This window comes from Gossypium raimondii, chromosome 8 (assembly GCF_025698545.1).
Source record: "Gossypium raimondii isolate GPD5lz chromosome 8, ASM2569854v1, whole genome shotgun sequence".
In the NCBI taxonomy this organism is placed as follows: domain Eukaryota; kingdom Viridiplantae; phylum Streptophyta; class Magnoliopsida; order Malvales; family Malvaceae; genus Gossypium; species Gossypium raimondii.
In genome coordinates this window covers 4,683,985-4,699,577 of record NC_068572.1, presented here as the reverse complement: position 1 = coordinate 4,699,577, position 15,593 = coordinate 4,683,985, and the positions used below count along the sequence as shown (strand labels likewise).

The 15,593-nt window shown below is 31.6% G+C and overlaps 2 protein-coding genes across 6 annotated transcripts; both read left to right on the top strand.

Annotated features, from left to right (window-relative positions):
- Positions 1–3,395: 3,395 nt before the first annotated feature.
- LOC105790431 (L10-interacting MYB domain-containing protein) lies at positions 3,396–6,648 on the top strand. Of its 3 annotated transcripts, none has more exons than XM_052634643.1 (5): positions 3,396–3,558; positions 3,734–4,070; positions 4,149–4,242; positions 4,883–5,334; positions 5,835–6,648. In XM_052634643.1, the coding sequence occupies exons 2-5, from the start codon at positions 3,735–3,737 to the stop codon at positions 6,420–6,422; spliced, it is 1,470 nt and encodes a 489-aa protein (XP_052490603.1). In that variant the 5' UTR covers positions 3,396–3,558; position 3,734; the 3' UTR covers positions 6,423–6,648. The 3 variants fall into 3 exon arrangements, with proteins under 3 accessions (XP_052490603.1, XP_012473474.2, XP_012473473.2); XM_012618020.2 differs by having other exon boundaries at positions 4,868–5,334; XM_012618019.2 differs by having other exon boundaries at positions 4,835–5,334.
- LOC105790432 (E3 ubiquitin-protein ligase RING1-like) lies at positions 3,884–14,030 on the top strand. 3 transcript variants are annotated; one of them, XM_052634646.1, is made up of 4 exons: positions 3,884–4,031; positions 11,979–12,098; positions 12,579–12,818; positions 13,177–14,030. In XM_052634646.1, the coding sequence occupies exon 4, from the start codon at positions 13,186–13,188 to the stop codon at positions 13,888–13,890; it is 705 nt and encodes a 234-aa protein (XP_052490606.1). In that variant the 5' UTR covers positions 3,884–4,031; positions 11,979–12,098; positions 12,579–12,818; positions 13,177–13,185; the 3' UTR covers positions 13,891–14,030. The 3 variants fall into 3 exon arrangements, with proteins under 3 accessions (XP_052490606.1, XP_052490605.1, XP_052490604.1); XM_052634644.1 differs by lacking the exons at positions 3,884–4,031; positions 12,579–12,818 and adding exons at positions 11,259–11,420; positions 11,592–11,889; XM_052634645.1 differs by lacking the exon at positions 12,579–12,818.
- The last annotated feature ends 1,563 nt before the right edge of the window (positions 14,031–15,593 follow it).

Sequence of the window (15,593 nt, the reverse complement as noted above, 5' to 3'; positions counted from 1 at the left end):
TCTAGACCATCATATTTTATAAAAATTTCAATTTAGTCCTTACAAGAAATTTTCTAGTTATGATTTACTAACTCCTCGAAAGCTAATTCAACTCTACTAATGTGATTCATTTAACAATAATTTACTTAATCCAGAATTTTACCACATTGGTATTTTCGGGGTGTTACATAATAGGTTATAAGTGGAGGGCTATCTTGGCAGCTCTACAACCAATTCCTAGTTTGATGGCACAATGATAAATGATGTGAAAATGAAAGAGTACAGAGTAAGAGTTATTAGTGTCGTTGGTTGTGGGCAAAGTTTGTGCCCAACGCTAAGAAAATTTGGCGAAGACTAAGGAATAAGGCCAAACATATTATAATATAAAACTAAAAAGAGAGAGAGAAAAGTTTGAATCTAATTTAAGTCCTGTTTGTGGATATTTTCATGTTAAAAAAGAAGAAGAGAAAATGGGTATTTATTTATATTTATTTAATTTTATAAGTTCTTATGTATTTTTATTGTAAAATGAAATTTTAAATAATTTCTTATATTTAAAATTTTATTTTGAATTTTAAGTCGAGACTAAATTGACAGAATGTGTAAGGTTGAGGCAAAATTTATTGAATTTTTAGAAATAGGGTCAAATTGATAGAATCTATAAACATTTGATTTAATGTAGGAGTGACCAAAATATTAAATTTCAATAATGTTAGTGATTAAAACAGAAAATTTTAAACATGAGTGACCAAAATAGAAGGATGCTAATAGTTGGGTGACTATTTGTATAGCTTATCATTTTCTTTAAAAAATTCAGCTAGCAAGCTTCAAGCGACAATTTAGTGATCATTGTGGTGGATCAATACTCATTGGCGAATAGAAGAATATACCTTAAATCTAAGTCGATCTAACGATCAGTATCAGAGATCGGAAAAGAAAGTTGTTTGGAATTTGATTCATAGATAAATGATATTCAAAGTAGTTCATGAATAAAAATCAAACTGTAAAAAAAGAGAGCTTTCAATTGGTGTAGGCGATGTGAATGGAGAAGACCATATAGCAACAAATTTAACAACTCGGTGACTTAAATGAAAACTTTAGAATAGCTTAATAACTATTTTGTAACTTTTTAAAGTTTAGTAACCAAACAATAAACTTATATTAGTGGTTTTCAATAAAATTAATGTTGAGATTCAATTTCTAAAGTATATGCTAAAGAAATGAGAAAAATTTTGGCTGGGGAAAAATAAATTTATAAGGTATTTTTAGAAGGTAAATGTATAAGTTCATTTTTATAAGCTGTACAAATTATAAAAAAAAACTTAAAAAGAAAAATAAATTATTATAAATTTAAATTAATCGATCCATAATATATAAAACCAATATTTATTTTTTGTTAATAATATTATTTTAGTTAAAACTTTGTGGGATAAGTAAAAATCAATTAGGTTTTTTAATAAAAATTAATTAAAATTTTATCAAAGATCTTTTTAAAATTTTAAATAAATTAAAATAAAAATCAAATTTCAATTTTTTAAATTAAATAAAGTCAAAATCAAAAGTTTTTGAGATTTTTGAAATATATCAAAAAATTCTGAAATTTTGCACCCTTCACTTATTAATTTTACTCGAACATAAACAGATAAAAGCAATTTTTATCAAGTATTTATTGTTTTGGAATTTACTATCAAGATTATATGAAGTCGAAATTGCATATTTATAATAATAGAAAATGATAATTACATTTACAAATTATATATAAAAATAAAATAATAATTTAGTTTATAGGTGTTATTTTTATTAATTTTTTGAAAAGATTTTATTTGTTGAGTCCAAATTGATATTTGAATGCAGAAAATAAGTAGTGCCGCAAGCAATGCTTAAAGTTGTGCCAACTGCTTTAGGCACTAATAGAGAGACGCATAAAATAAATAACACAAGAAATATTTATGCAGTTCGGGGTAGAATATTCACTATCTTGTACCTTATGCAACAATTGTTTTAAAACTTGAACACTCACCTGTATAGACTATACACTTTTGTACCTAAGACTTAAACATGTCCCTCTAAGTTTTCCCTTGAAAACTTATGACACTAACCAAGTTACACTCTTGATTATTACACTTCAATGCACTGACATAAACGATCCACTGTGAATAAGATGAAGTGCTCTTTCTATCACTACAAAACGTATACAAGTCTCCACAATAAATAAGTAAATGAGACTTGCTAACATATTATATCTTTTACAATTAATCTCCCTCAAATTAAGTAGGACAGCTTGCACAGAGAATATCTTCAAAACATCACACGATAAGTCTTGAATAATGAGGATATACTTTCTACTTTAGCCCGATTCGATCTGATCCACCAATTATGAGAAGTTGATTACTTCGATCTGAATCCAAACAAATCTCCAAGATAAGTTGTTATGTGTAGTTTGGATATCAAAGATTGGTTGGTAGTCATCCAAAGTAATAGCAAGAAGCACAACCAAAACAAGTTTGTTACAAAAATTTGCCAACTCAAACATGTCCGTTTTTCTAAGTAGACAATGCTACTACCAATTGGCATTGGTCTAGCTATTGGTTTAGACACTTCTAGAAAAATGCCTCAACAACACTTAATTTAAGTTTAGGTTACTTCAAGTTACTTCTTTTGATTCAAGTTGTTGACTTCTCTTGATAAAATAGGGTTGATCGAGTCAAATCGTCAAGTTCGAGTGAAAATTGACAGGTTTATGTCATCATTATATTAATAGTATGTAAATAGTAATTCATTTGTAATTGGAAGGGATGATAAACTCAAATAATGTTTATAATTTAGTTTGGTGGGACAAAATTTTCTTTTGACAAGTGGGTGAGAGAATTTGTTTGGAAGAGTCAATGGCGAGAAATGACATGATTGAATCTCTCCTGCTTAAAATTTGGAAGGCTTAATATCTAATTTGGTATATTAGTTTGATACTTTTTTCAAATGTAGTATTTGTGTTATTTTTTGTCTAATTTAATACACATAATTGACAAAAGTTACGTATATTTTGATACCTAAATGTAACAATGTTAATTTTATAGTTCTTAATTCGAGTTTAAAGTTAATTTAATGAATATTCATAATTATTAACAATTAAAATTTATCAAATCAACTCTAAAATTCAAATAAAATCATATTTAATAAATTAAATATAAAATTAAACAAATTCATAATTAACACAAAATTTATTGCATTAACAAAATTATAAAAAAAATTCAAGACTATAATTTTCAAATTTTTAAATGAGAAAAACAAAATTGACATAAACAAATTTCAGTGACCAAACTAATATCTACATTACCATAAGGAGCATCTTGAATTTATTGATAAACGTTTGGGCTCTTTGTCAGGCCTAATCTATGAAAATGATCAACGATCTTATCCTTGAAAGTTGGGATAAATCAAGAATTGGGATACTCCGCTCCTCATATCTATTATCTAATTCCAGCCGCCAAGCATTCACAGCACTATCCAGGAAAACCTTATCCGTACATTTGCAGAAAACCCAGGTTCTTGCCCCTCCATTTTCCCATAGTCTAATCCAAGGTATACATTTTTCACTCAACTAAACCCATTCTCTCTCTCTCTCTTCTTCACCTTTTCTTTTATGGGTCGTTTTTAATTTAATTTTTTTCTTTAATTTCATGCCCAAATGTTTACATTGATTCATAATTCTTGCCTTTCAATTCTGATAATGCCTCGTCTTTTTACGTTGTTCAAGAATGGGTATCCGTGCCAAGAGCAATTTCGATCGATCAAGGACGATATGGACACCCGAGATGGATCGATATTTCATCGATCTCATGTTGGAGCAACTCAATAAAGGTAATAGGTTCGATGATCATGTTTTCAGCAAAACGGCATGGATGAACATGAATTCATCGTTCAACGAGAGGTTCAAGTTCGAATACGAGATGGATGTGCTGAAAAACCGGCACAAAACGCTGAGGAATCTGTACAAAGCTGTTAAGAACCTGTTGAATCAGAAGGGTTTTAACTGGGATTCGACTCGACAAATGGTGATTGCCGAGAATAAAATCTGGGATGAATATATCAAGGTTCAATGCTTTACTTATTTGATGATTTTGAGGGTTTTTTTTTGCATTGCAGGATCTTACGGGTTTTCTTATTTACAGGTAAACCCAGATGTGCGTCCTTACAGAGTTAAAACTATTCCTTACTACGATGATCTGGGTATTATATATGGAGATAATTCAGCTAGGAAAAAGGGTAATGATTCTTCTTTGATACTACTAGGTCTTAAGTTTGGTGGTCCACTCTGAGTGTCGGGTTTGAATATGAATATGTCCGGACTCCGGACTAGTTCGCATGACTTTGTTCTAAGTTTTTTCATGAATGATCTTTGTGTTTATTTATGGAGATAGGGTATTTTGGAAAAAAGGGTTATAATTTTGTCCGTGACACGACTAACTCTGTGTCCGGTTTTGAACTTAGAGTTTCAGATACGGATATGCATCGACCTTTTCTAAGTTTTTTCGTTAATGATTTTTGTTTTATGTATCGAGATAGGATAGTTGGTATAAAGGGTAAAAGTTCTATCCTTGATACTACTAATTCTTTGCTTTGTTACCCGTACTCAGGGTTGAGTCTTGGATATGAATACGTGTATAACACGAGCATGCTCTATTTTCTAAGCTTTTCCATATATGTGGAGGATCATAAACCGTATCTATATCCAAATATTTGTCAGACACAGGCATTAAACATGGATATTTTAGGAACAGAAGAGTCCGGGTAACATGAGTCCGGTGTATCTCATTGTTAGAAGGTTTCATATGTTGCTGATATAATATGATACCAGGCTTTAATTTGCCCAAGACATTATCACACTCAGGTGACGATATAACAGGATCTTCTGCTCAACCAGAATGTGCCAATAAAGGAACTGTGGAGGCTGTTCATGAAATTGTTGTGGTTGATGATTGTATCTCTTTGCGACAAGAAGTGGAAGACACAACAGAGATGACGCTGAATGCAACAACAAACCCACTATATAGTCGTACTAGAACGTACTGGCAACCACCAATGGACCGGTTTTTCATTGATCTTATGCTTGAGCAATTGCAGAATGGGAACCAGATTGATGGTGTATTTTGCAAGGAGGCATGGACAGAGATGATTGCTTCATTTAATGCAAAATTCGGTTTTAATTATGACGTGGACATACTAAAGAATCGGTATAAAACTCTAAGAAGACAATATAATGTAATAAAGAATCTTCTTCAACTGGATGGATTTACTTGGGACGATGACCGTCAAATGGTGATTGCTGATGATAGTGTATGGCAAGACTACATCAAGGTATGTATTTACATGTAAAACTTGAACTGCTGTCGATGCTCGTATAGTCTAGGCCATATTATCCATAAGATGTTCAGTTATGTTAAATCATACCTGATGCATGCATAATCTACATGGAAGCCACTTAATATCCACCATCAAGAATTCATGGCGTTGTTTTATTTCTTTAGATCGATGTTGTTTTGATATGTCGATATGGATGTGACACGAGTCATAATCTAAGTTTTTCATGTATTTGAAGGGTCATCTTCCCATACTTTTATTGGAATATGTGTTGGACATCGGTTCCTCAATTAAAATGAAGAGTTTGAGTGGTGCAGTTTAAGGGTAACGATGTTACGAGGAAGATAATACCGCCTTTATTTCATTTTGTTCATTGATTTGTTTGGTATACTATTAAAAGCCCTTTGAGAAGTAATAGAGAGACTTTTTATGCATATCATTATAATAATGGTTTCATTATATGGGATTTGATAAAGCTGTTATGTACTAACATGCAGGGACATAAGGATGCACGGCAATTCATGACTCGACCGGTGCCGTACTATAAAGACCTGTGTTTGATATGCAATTCCCCATATCCTGCTGGAAGTGATTGCTTTTCCCTTCAATGTACGGAACCAGAAAACGGGGTTCAAGATGCGAAGCTGGGGCAAGCAACCAAGTGTTCTTTGTCTCCTGTAACATCTTTTTCGGGTGAAGATGAAATCGGTGATGTGCTGGAGCCAGCACATCGGGATTCAAACACAACTGGATCTAACCCGAAGTGCAAACGCCCACCAGAAAACAAGTTAAATTCTTCACATACAAAGAAATCACGAGGCAAAGATGATGGCATGGCCAGCGCTCTCCGAGAGATGGCAAGCATGGTTTCGTCTTTAACGGAGAAGAAGGATGACGAGAACACCAACCCCATTCCGATAGAGAATGTGATTAGAGCAGTACAGGCACTACCTGACATGGACGAAGACCTTATATTGGATGCATGTGACTTGCTGGAAGACGAAATAAAAGCAAAAACTTTTATGGCATTGGATGTTAAACTGAGGAAGAAGTGGCTGCTACGGAAGCTTCGTCCTCAGCAGTGAGTTTAATCGAGTTGTGTCTAGTTTCAATGGAATGGTTTAGATATGTGTCATAGTGAATGTAAATTCAGTGAGTAGAGTCAGAGTTAGCAAGTAATTTGGCAGACTAAAGTTTCAAGAATCTTATGAAAATGGCCGAGAAAGTCTAAATATTTGCTACGATGTATATGTGTATATATAGAAATAAGCTTATATTTTAATTTGAATATGAATTCGGCTTTGAATATAAGTAATTGAGGGTTCAGGGTTATACAAGCTACCATCCATGGTTGTTATCCCCAACTATTTTATGTAATGCAACTTAATTCCTGGCACCATCCATTAGTTTTTGGCATGAGAATTGGTGTGGATATGGGGCAATTAGAAAACTAGTTGAATCGAGGTGAAGAGCTTTTAACTTTCGAACAAGTTGGGCAAGGCTGGGACAATGGTCCCTTACCAGTCTCAGCCGTTGTTAATAACTCTGTTTAATAGTCTAGCATCCGTCTACACAAATGAGGTGGATACACTCACCTGAGGTCCTTCCCCTAATGGCCGATTTAGCCTCTCTAGTGCTTATGATCTGGTTAAAGGATAATTGAGCAATCTTGATTAGAATAATCCTTAAAATTCCATGGAAAATAACCCACCAGTCCCTCATAATAATTGTGGGAATTTGGACCGGAAGGATTGGATTTCTATTAATATTACTTCTAAAAAGTGGATGCAAGTACTTAAATTTCCATGCAAATTTGTCTTTTGTTTCTTTATGTGGCAGGTTTTGTTAACTCGCAATTTTGTTGTTTTTTTTCTGCTGATTCTCATTGCTAATGTAGTTGATACCATTTTGGCTAAAGCACGAGACGAGAGTTCTATGCTTTCTCCACACCAATTAAACGAAAGCCAAGCTCCACCATTGTAGGTTTCTTGGTTGGCACAAGCTTAATACCGATGATTCTTCGGTGGGGGACTCGGACAAGGATAGAGCTAAGAGTTCATTACGAGGCCATGAGGGACATTGGGTTAGGGGCTCAGTGAGACTTATTCCAAGAGCTATCAGTGTCGAGCTGGAGTTGTGGGCTGCCCTCCATCTTGCAAAATCTCTTGATATTGTTAATATGGAAATTCAACTTAATGCTACTAATGTTATTAGTCTTATTAAGAATATTGTGAACAAGTCTCTAAGTAACCATTTGTTTTCTTCGGGAATTCCAACAAACCACAATGAAGCATGCTTTTAAGGAAACCAGTGTGTCGATGCGCTGGCTAAGATATGGGGAGTAGATGGAGTTGGTAGTCGGTACCATACCGGCTAGTATCTATCATTTCGGTTCTAAATTGGTATCAAATAGTTTATGTTTTGTTTCGGTTAAAATTTCGGTGCTTTTCGGTCATTTTGGTGTGTTTTGGCTTGTTTCAGTCAATACCAATACTTTAACAACCCGTACCGGTTCGTACAAAATTTTAATATTTTAAACCAACTTTTAAATTTTTTATCTTAACCATTTTAATTTTTCTATAATTACATTTAAAATTAATAATTCTTAAATTAAATTCTTATAACTTTAAAATTTACATATAAATATATTTATGTGGATGTAATTGAGATATATATGCATATACAATCAACCCTTTCTATGACAGCCACTCGCTATTACAACAAGGTGTTTTTCGGTTATTTTGGTGTGTTTTGTACTTATCCGATTAACAACGCTGTGTAGTTTTCATGATCTAATTTCAAGTTTAATCCCTCCATACTAATTGGAAAATAGTCAGAGGCGAATTAAAAGCTAACCAGTGGTAATTCTAAAGATTCATCGGGGGAAAAATAGAGATGTAGAACTCAACTTTTGTATTTTTTACAATTTAGTCCTTTTGGCTAAATTGAGTGCCCAAACGTCAAAATTTTTGAACGAAATTTTTACGAAATCATTTCGTAAAATTGTAGACTATAAAAATATAATAAAAAATAAATTTTTCCTCGTCGAATTTGTGATCCCGAAACCACTGTTCCGACTAGGCCTAAAATCGGGCTATTACAAGAGATGTCTCCTATGTTACCCATAATATGTGGAAGTATCGACGTAATTTAGTCATTTGGTCTGAATGCTACATGATGAACATAAGTCAGATGACGAAATGGAAAGACCTAGGATGTAGAAGATCATAACATGAGCAGTTCGACAGATTTTTCACTTCTAGTTCATCGTAGTTTATAAAAATTTCAATTTAGTCCTTACAAGAAAATTTGTAGTTATTATTTATATTTATTTAATTTTTATAAATTCTTATGTATTTTTATAGTAAAATGAAATTTTAAATATTTTTTTTGATTTTTTTTGAATTTTTTAGAGTCAAGATTAAATTGGTAGAATGTGTAAGGTTGAGGGCTAAATTTATTGAATTTTTAGAATTAGGATCAAACTGATAGAATTTGTAAACATTGGAAGGCTAAATTTATTATTGTAACGGCCTGTTTTTCAGTAGTATCGAAAACGATGGTTCTAGAACTCCATGTTCGATGAGTGAGTTGTAAACATTATTATATTTAATATTTACAAGGTAAGGTTTAATTAAATTTTGGTTCTTTAATTTTATCAATCGGAGAGTTAATTAAAGTATAAGGACTAAATTATAAAAGTGATAAAAATAATCACTATGAATTTTAATTAGTTAAAGGATCAATTGAACAATTGAACCTATTTATAATGTTGGATGGTGGATGATGATGCCATCATCCACTTATATTTGCTTAATGATGTGTAGTACTAAGTTAATTGACCAAGTTTTATTAAATTTAATCTAAGTATATAAAGAAAAAAAAAATTCTCTTTCATCTTTTCTTCCAAAGGCCGTATGTAGGAAAAAGAAAACCCTTACCAACGTTCACGCTTTGGTCCTTGATTTGGTAAGCAATTTTTAGTCCGTTTCTTATAATTTTTATGTTTTTGAGGTTTTGGAAGTTTAATTTAGTTTGCTTATATATCAATTTGCGAAATCTTTTAAGTTTAAAAATATTTTCACTGTTGAATCTTGAAATTTCTGATATTCAATTGATAGGTTTTGAGCTTAGATTTAAAAAAAGATTGGTTTGTAAAGTGAAAATTGTTAAATTTGAACTTAGGGACTTAAGTGTGAATATTTCAAAATTAGCATGAAATTACTGTAATTAATTATAATACAAGACTGTAGAAGGATGAATGTCACATCTCGAGTCTGGCGAATCTGAGTTTAAGGTGTAAAGCTGTAAAGTTATTTGATTAACGTAGTATAATCTGCCACTTACAATTTTCTGACGTATTGGAATGTGACGTATAGTATCTGCCATAGAGGTGAATAAAGATTTTATTTTATTCTTATTTTGTTATCTGAAATATTTTAAATATACATAGAAAAATATATAATATTAAAATTTACTACACTCATGATATGTATTGAAAAATAAATATTACACATATAAAAATTATATTTACTAAAAATAATGATATTTGTAATAATTATTTGATTTTATGAATAAAAGAGATATTAATTAAAAATATGAATTCAAAATAAAAATTGAAAATAATATATTTATTAATTAAAATAATTATAAATATATTTAGAAGAGGAGAAATTAAACCTACGAGAGCTAATATGTTAAAAATATTAATTAAAAATAATCAAAAGCTTAAAAAAATAAAATAAAAAATACAAATGTGAGTGGAAAAAGAATCAAACCATTAACATTTAACCATTTAACCAAAGATATTAATTATATTAAAAAAGTAAAAAAATATTATTTAAACGGAAAGTGTATTGGGTTGGGTGCACTTTCTTGCCACCTATACATAAAGGGTTCAGCTGAATAGGCTTTCACACTCTCTCGTCAAAATCGGTCTCTTTCTCTAAATTTTTAAAAATAAGACCTATTTGGCTAATAAAATTTTTTTTGGGGGCATATATGGCTAATTTAGCCAACACCCCCATGTCCGACCGTAAAATCGGATCAAAACACCGGAATGTTACATTCTCTACTACATTCTTCACTTATCAAATATTTTCTTATAAACTTTCATAACTTTTCAATTTAGTCTATTTTTACCATAAAAGTTTATTATTCACTAATTCATCATATTAAATCAATTTTCTTTCTTGTTATTCTTTAAGCACATAATTTATCTCAATATCTTGTTTCACATATCAAAAATCTATGTATTCCACTTCTATTATTTCACCCCATATTTTCTCAAGTTTAACAATTTAGTCATTCTCATCATAAAAATTTCATATTTTTCCACAATTTCATTTTACAATACTTTATGCATATTTCATCATCTCATAGCACATTCAATAAGCTTTAATCATAATTTTCATATTCACATATTAAATTGTTTCACACTTCAATTTTTTACAATTTTTAATTTAGTCCTTATTTCCATGTAATTTATTTTTCACCGTATAAGCACTTTAATCAAATAATTCATTATATTAGTTCACATGCCAATTTTTCATGCATATCGCTTCACTTGTTTCAATTATAAATTTTACAAAGTTTACAATTTAATCCTTAACATCATGAAGATTCATTTTTACTATAATTTCACTTTAACATCACTTTGTAATCAATTCACCGCTACTTTTAAACTCTTTATCATAAATCTCAAATACATGTTTGTTTCATTAAAACAATTTTTATAAAATGTTTTCAAGAAATCTATCAAATTACAGAAAATATTATACATAAATTTATATAAACACTAAATAATATTAATTTTTATAAAAAATATCATTTTCCAAAATATATAATGCCTAAAGCTTGTAAAAGAACAATTGTAATTTTGGCTGTAACTAATCTATGAAAAATTATCAACATTCTTATCCTTGATAAGTGGGATAACTCCAAAACTGGGATACTCCGCTCCTTACGTCTAATATCTAATTCCAGCCGCCAAGCATTCGTAGCACTGTCCAGGAAAACGTTACCCTTACACTTGCAGAAAACCCGCGTTCTTGCCCCTCCATTTTCCCATGTTCGAACCCAAGGTATACATTTTTCACTCAACTAATCCCATTCTCTCTCTCTTCTTCACCTTTTCTTTTATGGGTCGTTTTTAATTTAATTTTTTTCTTTAATTTCATGCCCAAATGTTTACATTGATTCATAATTCTTGCCTTTCAATTCTGATAATGCCTCGTCTTTTTACGTTGTTCAAGAATGGGTATCCGTGCCAAGAGCAATTTCGATCGATCAAGGACGATATGGACACCCGAGATGGATCGATATTTCATCGATCTCATGTTGGAGCAACTCAATAAAGGTAATAGGTTCGATGATCATGTTTTCAGCAAAACGGCATGGATGAACATGAATTCATCGTTCAACGAGAGGTTCAAGTTCGAATACGAGATGGATGTGCTGAAAAACCGGCACAAAACGCTGAGGAATCTGTACAAAGCTGTTAAGAACCTGTTGAATCAGAAGGGTTTTAACTGGGATTCGACTCGACAAATGGTGATCGCTGAGAATAAAATCTGGGATGAATATATCAAGGTTCAATGCTTTACTTATTTGATGATTTTGAGGGTTTTTTTGCATTGCAGGATCTTACGGGTTTTCTTATTTACGGGTAAACCCAGATGTGCGTCCTTACAGAGTTAAAACTATTCCTTACTACGATGATCTGGGTATTATATATGGAGATAATTCAGCTAGGAAAAAGGGTAATGATTCTTCTTTGATACTACTAGGTCTTAAGTTTGGTGGTCCACTCTGAGTGTCGGGTTTGAATATGAATATGTCCGGACTCCGGACTAGTTCGCATGACTTTGTTCTAAGTTTTTTCATGAGCAATCTTTGTTCCGAGTGTGATTAATCCCTTGAAATTTACAACTTATTTTCGATCCTTCTAAAAATTTTGTTAGTTGCGAAAAGACTAAATTTTATTTTGACTTCACAAATACCCTTAAAAAAGGTATTGAGATTTCTATCTAAGGCAAAGACCTTGAATCTTTGAGCATGTAGATTCGATTCCCTGTATTCGCAATGCAATATGTGATCTTCAATCTTAACAAGTGTATGCTATAAATAAGTTTCATTAGGTTTTTCTCGAATTTTTCTTATGCAGTGTGTTATTCTAGTTTAATTCTTAATTGTAATCATTTGAGCATAATTATTTTACTTATATGGTGGGGAATTTGAAGGAGCACAGCGGGTATGTTGGGCACTGCAGCTGCAAGTGTTTGAGGTGTTTTTCCTGGTCGTAGGTGAAACTAGAAGCTTTACATGACTTTGAAATGGAAGGTTTTGTGAGAGAGAAAGTGTAGGGAAATGGAAAGGCAGCCATGGAATTGAAGCTCAAGTGTAGTTTCAAAAATTTCTGTCGTCCAAGCTAACAAGATTCTACTGATTTTAGGGGACGACAAGTCATAGCATAGTATGGAGTAATCCTCGAATTCCTAAAACTACCATGCTGAATATTTTTATTTGTTAGTTAGAGGCTCATAGGTTTCCAATTCTTAGTGGAAATCGGAGTTAATAATAATAGGTACTTCTTATAAATTCTATTACAACAATTGGAATATTTATAATATAGCCCTTTAACAAATGAGATTGCCTATTCTTAGTAGAATTCGGAGTTAATTTCCTCTTTCTAATCAAATACTTTTAAACCGCCTTTGTCGTCTTATAAAATAGTATTACGAGAACAAGAAACTTCAAAAAAATCTGATTTCTTAAAGCTTTCTTTCTTCTCAAGTTGAAACTTATTCTGGTTGCTTTAAAGCTCTCTTGTTTCTGCAGTTTTTCTTAATGGCTTCAACTCCATACGAGTATGATATCTTTCACCAGCATACTTTTGAAGACAACATCATCTCACAATCTCATGATATTGCTTCCCAGTTCGTCAATATTGAATTAACCATTGACTTTGTTTTCATATCCGTCCACCATGATTTCTCAGCAGACATCTCCACCGTCACCAACCATATGTCCTTACGAGAAACCTTTGGTTTCGAGCTCGACATTCTAGAAAACCAGCACCTGTTTCACCAAGTTCTATTTCCCGCGTTTAGAAGACTCCGAATCAACACGGCCTCCCTTGCTTATCACAACTTCGTTTATGATATTTTTGTACGTGGGATGCGTAGCATAGGAACTAATCGTGAAGTCTTGCCCTTACGATCAGTGATACATGCTTCCGTCGTGGAACACGATTACGTTCCCAGTGACGGGGTTTCGATGGGAAGAGCTTTGGCTGAATCGGCATTGGAGTTTGAAAGCAGTAACTATGGTATGGTTCCGGCTAAGGAGTCATTGGTTAAGGAGATGGTAAGCATGGTTAGAGTAGAAGATGGAGATGAAGAAGATTGCATGATATGCTTGGAGGAGCTCGAGGTTGGGTTCTATGCTTCTCGGATGCCTTGTTCTCATACTTTTCATGGGGATTGCATCGAAAAGTGGCTGAAGCAGAGCCATTACTGTCCTATTTGCCGGTTCGAGATGCCAACGAATTAGGCTTAGATATCAACTTTTCATTCTTTCATTTATTTCTTATGTTATTGGATAACTTTTGTTAAGATTTAGTCATTTGTTGGAGCTGTAGATGATAGTTTATGCAAATATAAGTACAGTTTGAGAAAAAGAGATTGCAAGCATTACAGTATCTGCAAACCTTTGAAAAAAAAAAACAATAGTAATAAGAACAAAACCAGATATTGCAAAAGCAAACCAAATATGATGTCTTCTACAATAATGTAATAAGAAGCCCAATATGGTGATGTTTGCACATCCACTTCTCTCATCCTATGTTTCCATAAATCTGCTTTATTTTCATTCAGATTATAAACAGTCTTTCACCAACGAGCCATTTGAACCACCGTCATAAATAATTAAAGAAAGCAACACATTCTTCGCGAGATGTTCCTTTATTAGAGCAATTATCCCTCCTCTGGTTAGAATTCATTAATAGCGGTTTTGGACTCTAAGATTTGGGTAAAAATTTTGGAAATCCAAATCCTTTATTTGGATATTCAATAAAAAATGGATTTAAATTTTAGCAACCTTAATTTCACAAGAGATAAACTTTTTATTTTAAAATTAATTTTAAAATTAGAAATTTTCAAAATCCAATATTCATAAAAAAGAACAAAGGATTTTTGCCTCTCTTGATACATTCTGGGTCCAAAACAATGTACTAAGTACCATACTGACGAGTGTATGCTTTTTCTCTCAGTACCCGTATGTATTGATATTGTAACAACTCGATTTTTAGTAGTGTCGGGAAATGCAGTTTAGGAACTCTATTTCCATAAACCAAGTCCGTAATGATGAAATATAAAGATTAATGAAGGTGGTATGAAAATTACGTTTGGTTATTGATTTCGTTCAAATTTAAACATTATTGATTACGTTTGGCTATTAGAAGTAAATTAGATTTTTTTAACTAATAAGGCCAAAGAGTCAAAAGAAGCCCTTAGTAACAATTTTAAATAAAAAAATCAATTAAACACTTTTAAATTTTAAAATTATTAAAATATAAAAATTCATAAAAAGCTATAAAATTTTAAATTTTAGAATTTTATTAAAACTAACAATACCGACCCCATAAAAGAGTAGGGGTCAAAATTTTTAAATCTTATAACCATTAGATTTTAATGGGTCGGCATTGTTATTTCTTAATAAATTTTTATAATTTTATAACTTTTTAATAAATTTTGTTTATGATTTTTTAAATGATTTTAAATTTTAAAAGGGCTTAATTGAGTTTTTTTTAGCTTGCTACGAAGGCCTTTTGACTCTTTAGCCTTGTTAGTTTCAAAATTTTATAATTTACTTCCAATAAAAGAGTAGGGGTCAAATTGAATCATGTGTAAAGGTTTAAGGCTAAATTGAATATAATACCTTTTATATAAACACCGAATTTTAATGGAGGAGCTGTTTTGCTCGCTCATCTAACGTACAGGGACTAATTTCCCATTTGTTAAATAAAGGGGTTAAAATGCAATCTGAAGTATAGTAAGGGGGTTTTGTAGTACTTTTACCCTCATTAATCATGTTTTACTAGAAATTTTATTATTAGCATACTATATATTTAGAAACTATATATATAGAATATAATGTGTGTTGCATAATAAATAATGAAATGTATTATTTGAAAATAATTAATAATAATACATTCATCAAATTAATTATATCAAATGCACTACAATTATTATTAT

What these genes read in the sequence shown, in the direction of transcription:
- LOC105790431 (XM_012618019.2), top strand. Translation starts at nt 3,735, where the DNA reads ATGGGTATCCGTGCCAAGAGCAATTTCGATCGATCAAGGACGATATGG. An exon ending in TCTGGGATGAATATATCAAG is followed by an intron (nt 4,071 to 4,148) that starts GTTCAATGCTTT and finishes TCTTATTTACAG; the next exon opens with GTAAACCCAGATGTGCGTCC. An exon ending in TAATTCAGCTAGGAAAAAGG is followed by an intron (nt 4,243 to 4,834) that starts GTAATGATTCTT and finishes ATATGATACCAG; the next exon opens with GCTTTAATTTGCCCAAGACA.
- LOC105790432 (XM_052634645.1), top strand. Translation starts at nt 12,015, where the DNA reads ATGTGCGTCCTTACAGAGTTAAAACTATTCCTTACTACGATGATCTGG. An exon ending in TAATTCAGCTAGGAAAAAGG is followed by an intron (nt 12,099 to 13,176) that starts GTAATGATTCTT and finishes TTGTTTCTGCAG; the next exon opens with TTTTTCTTAATGGCTTCAAC.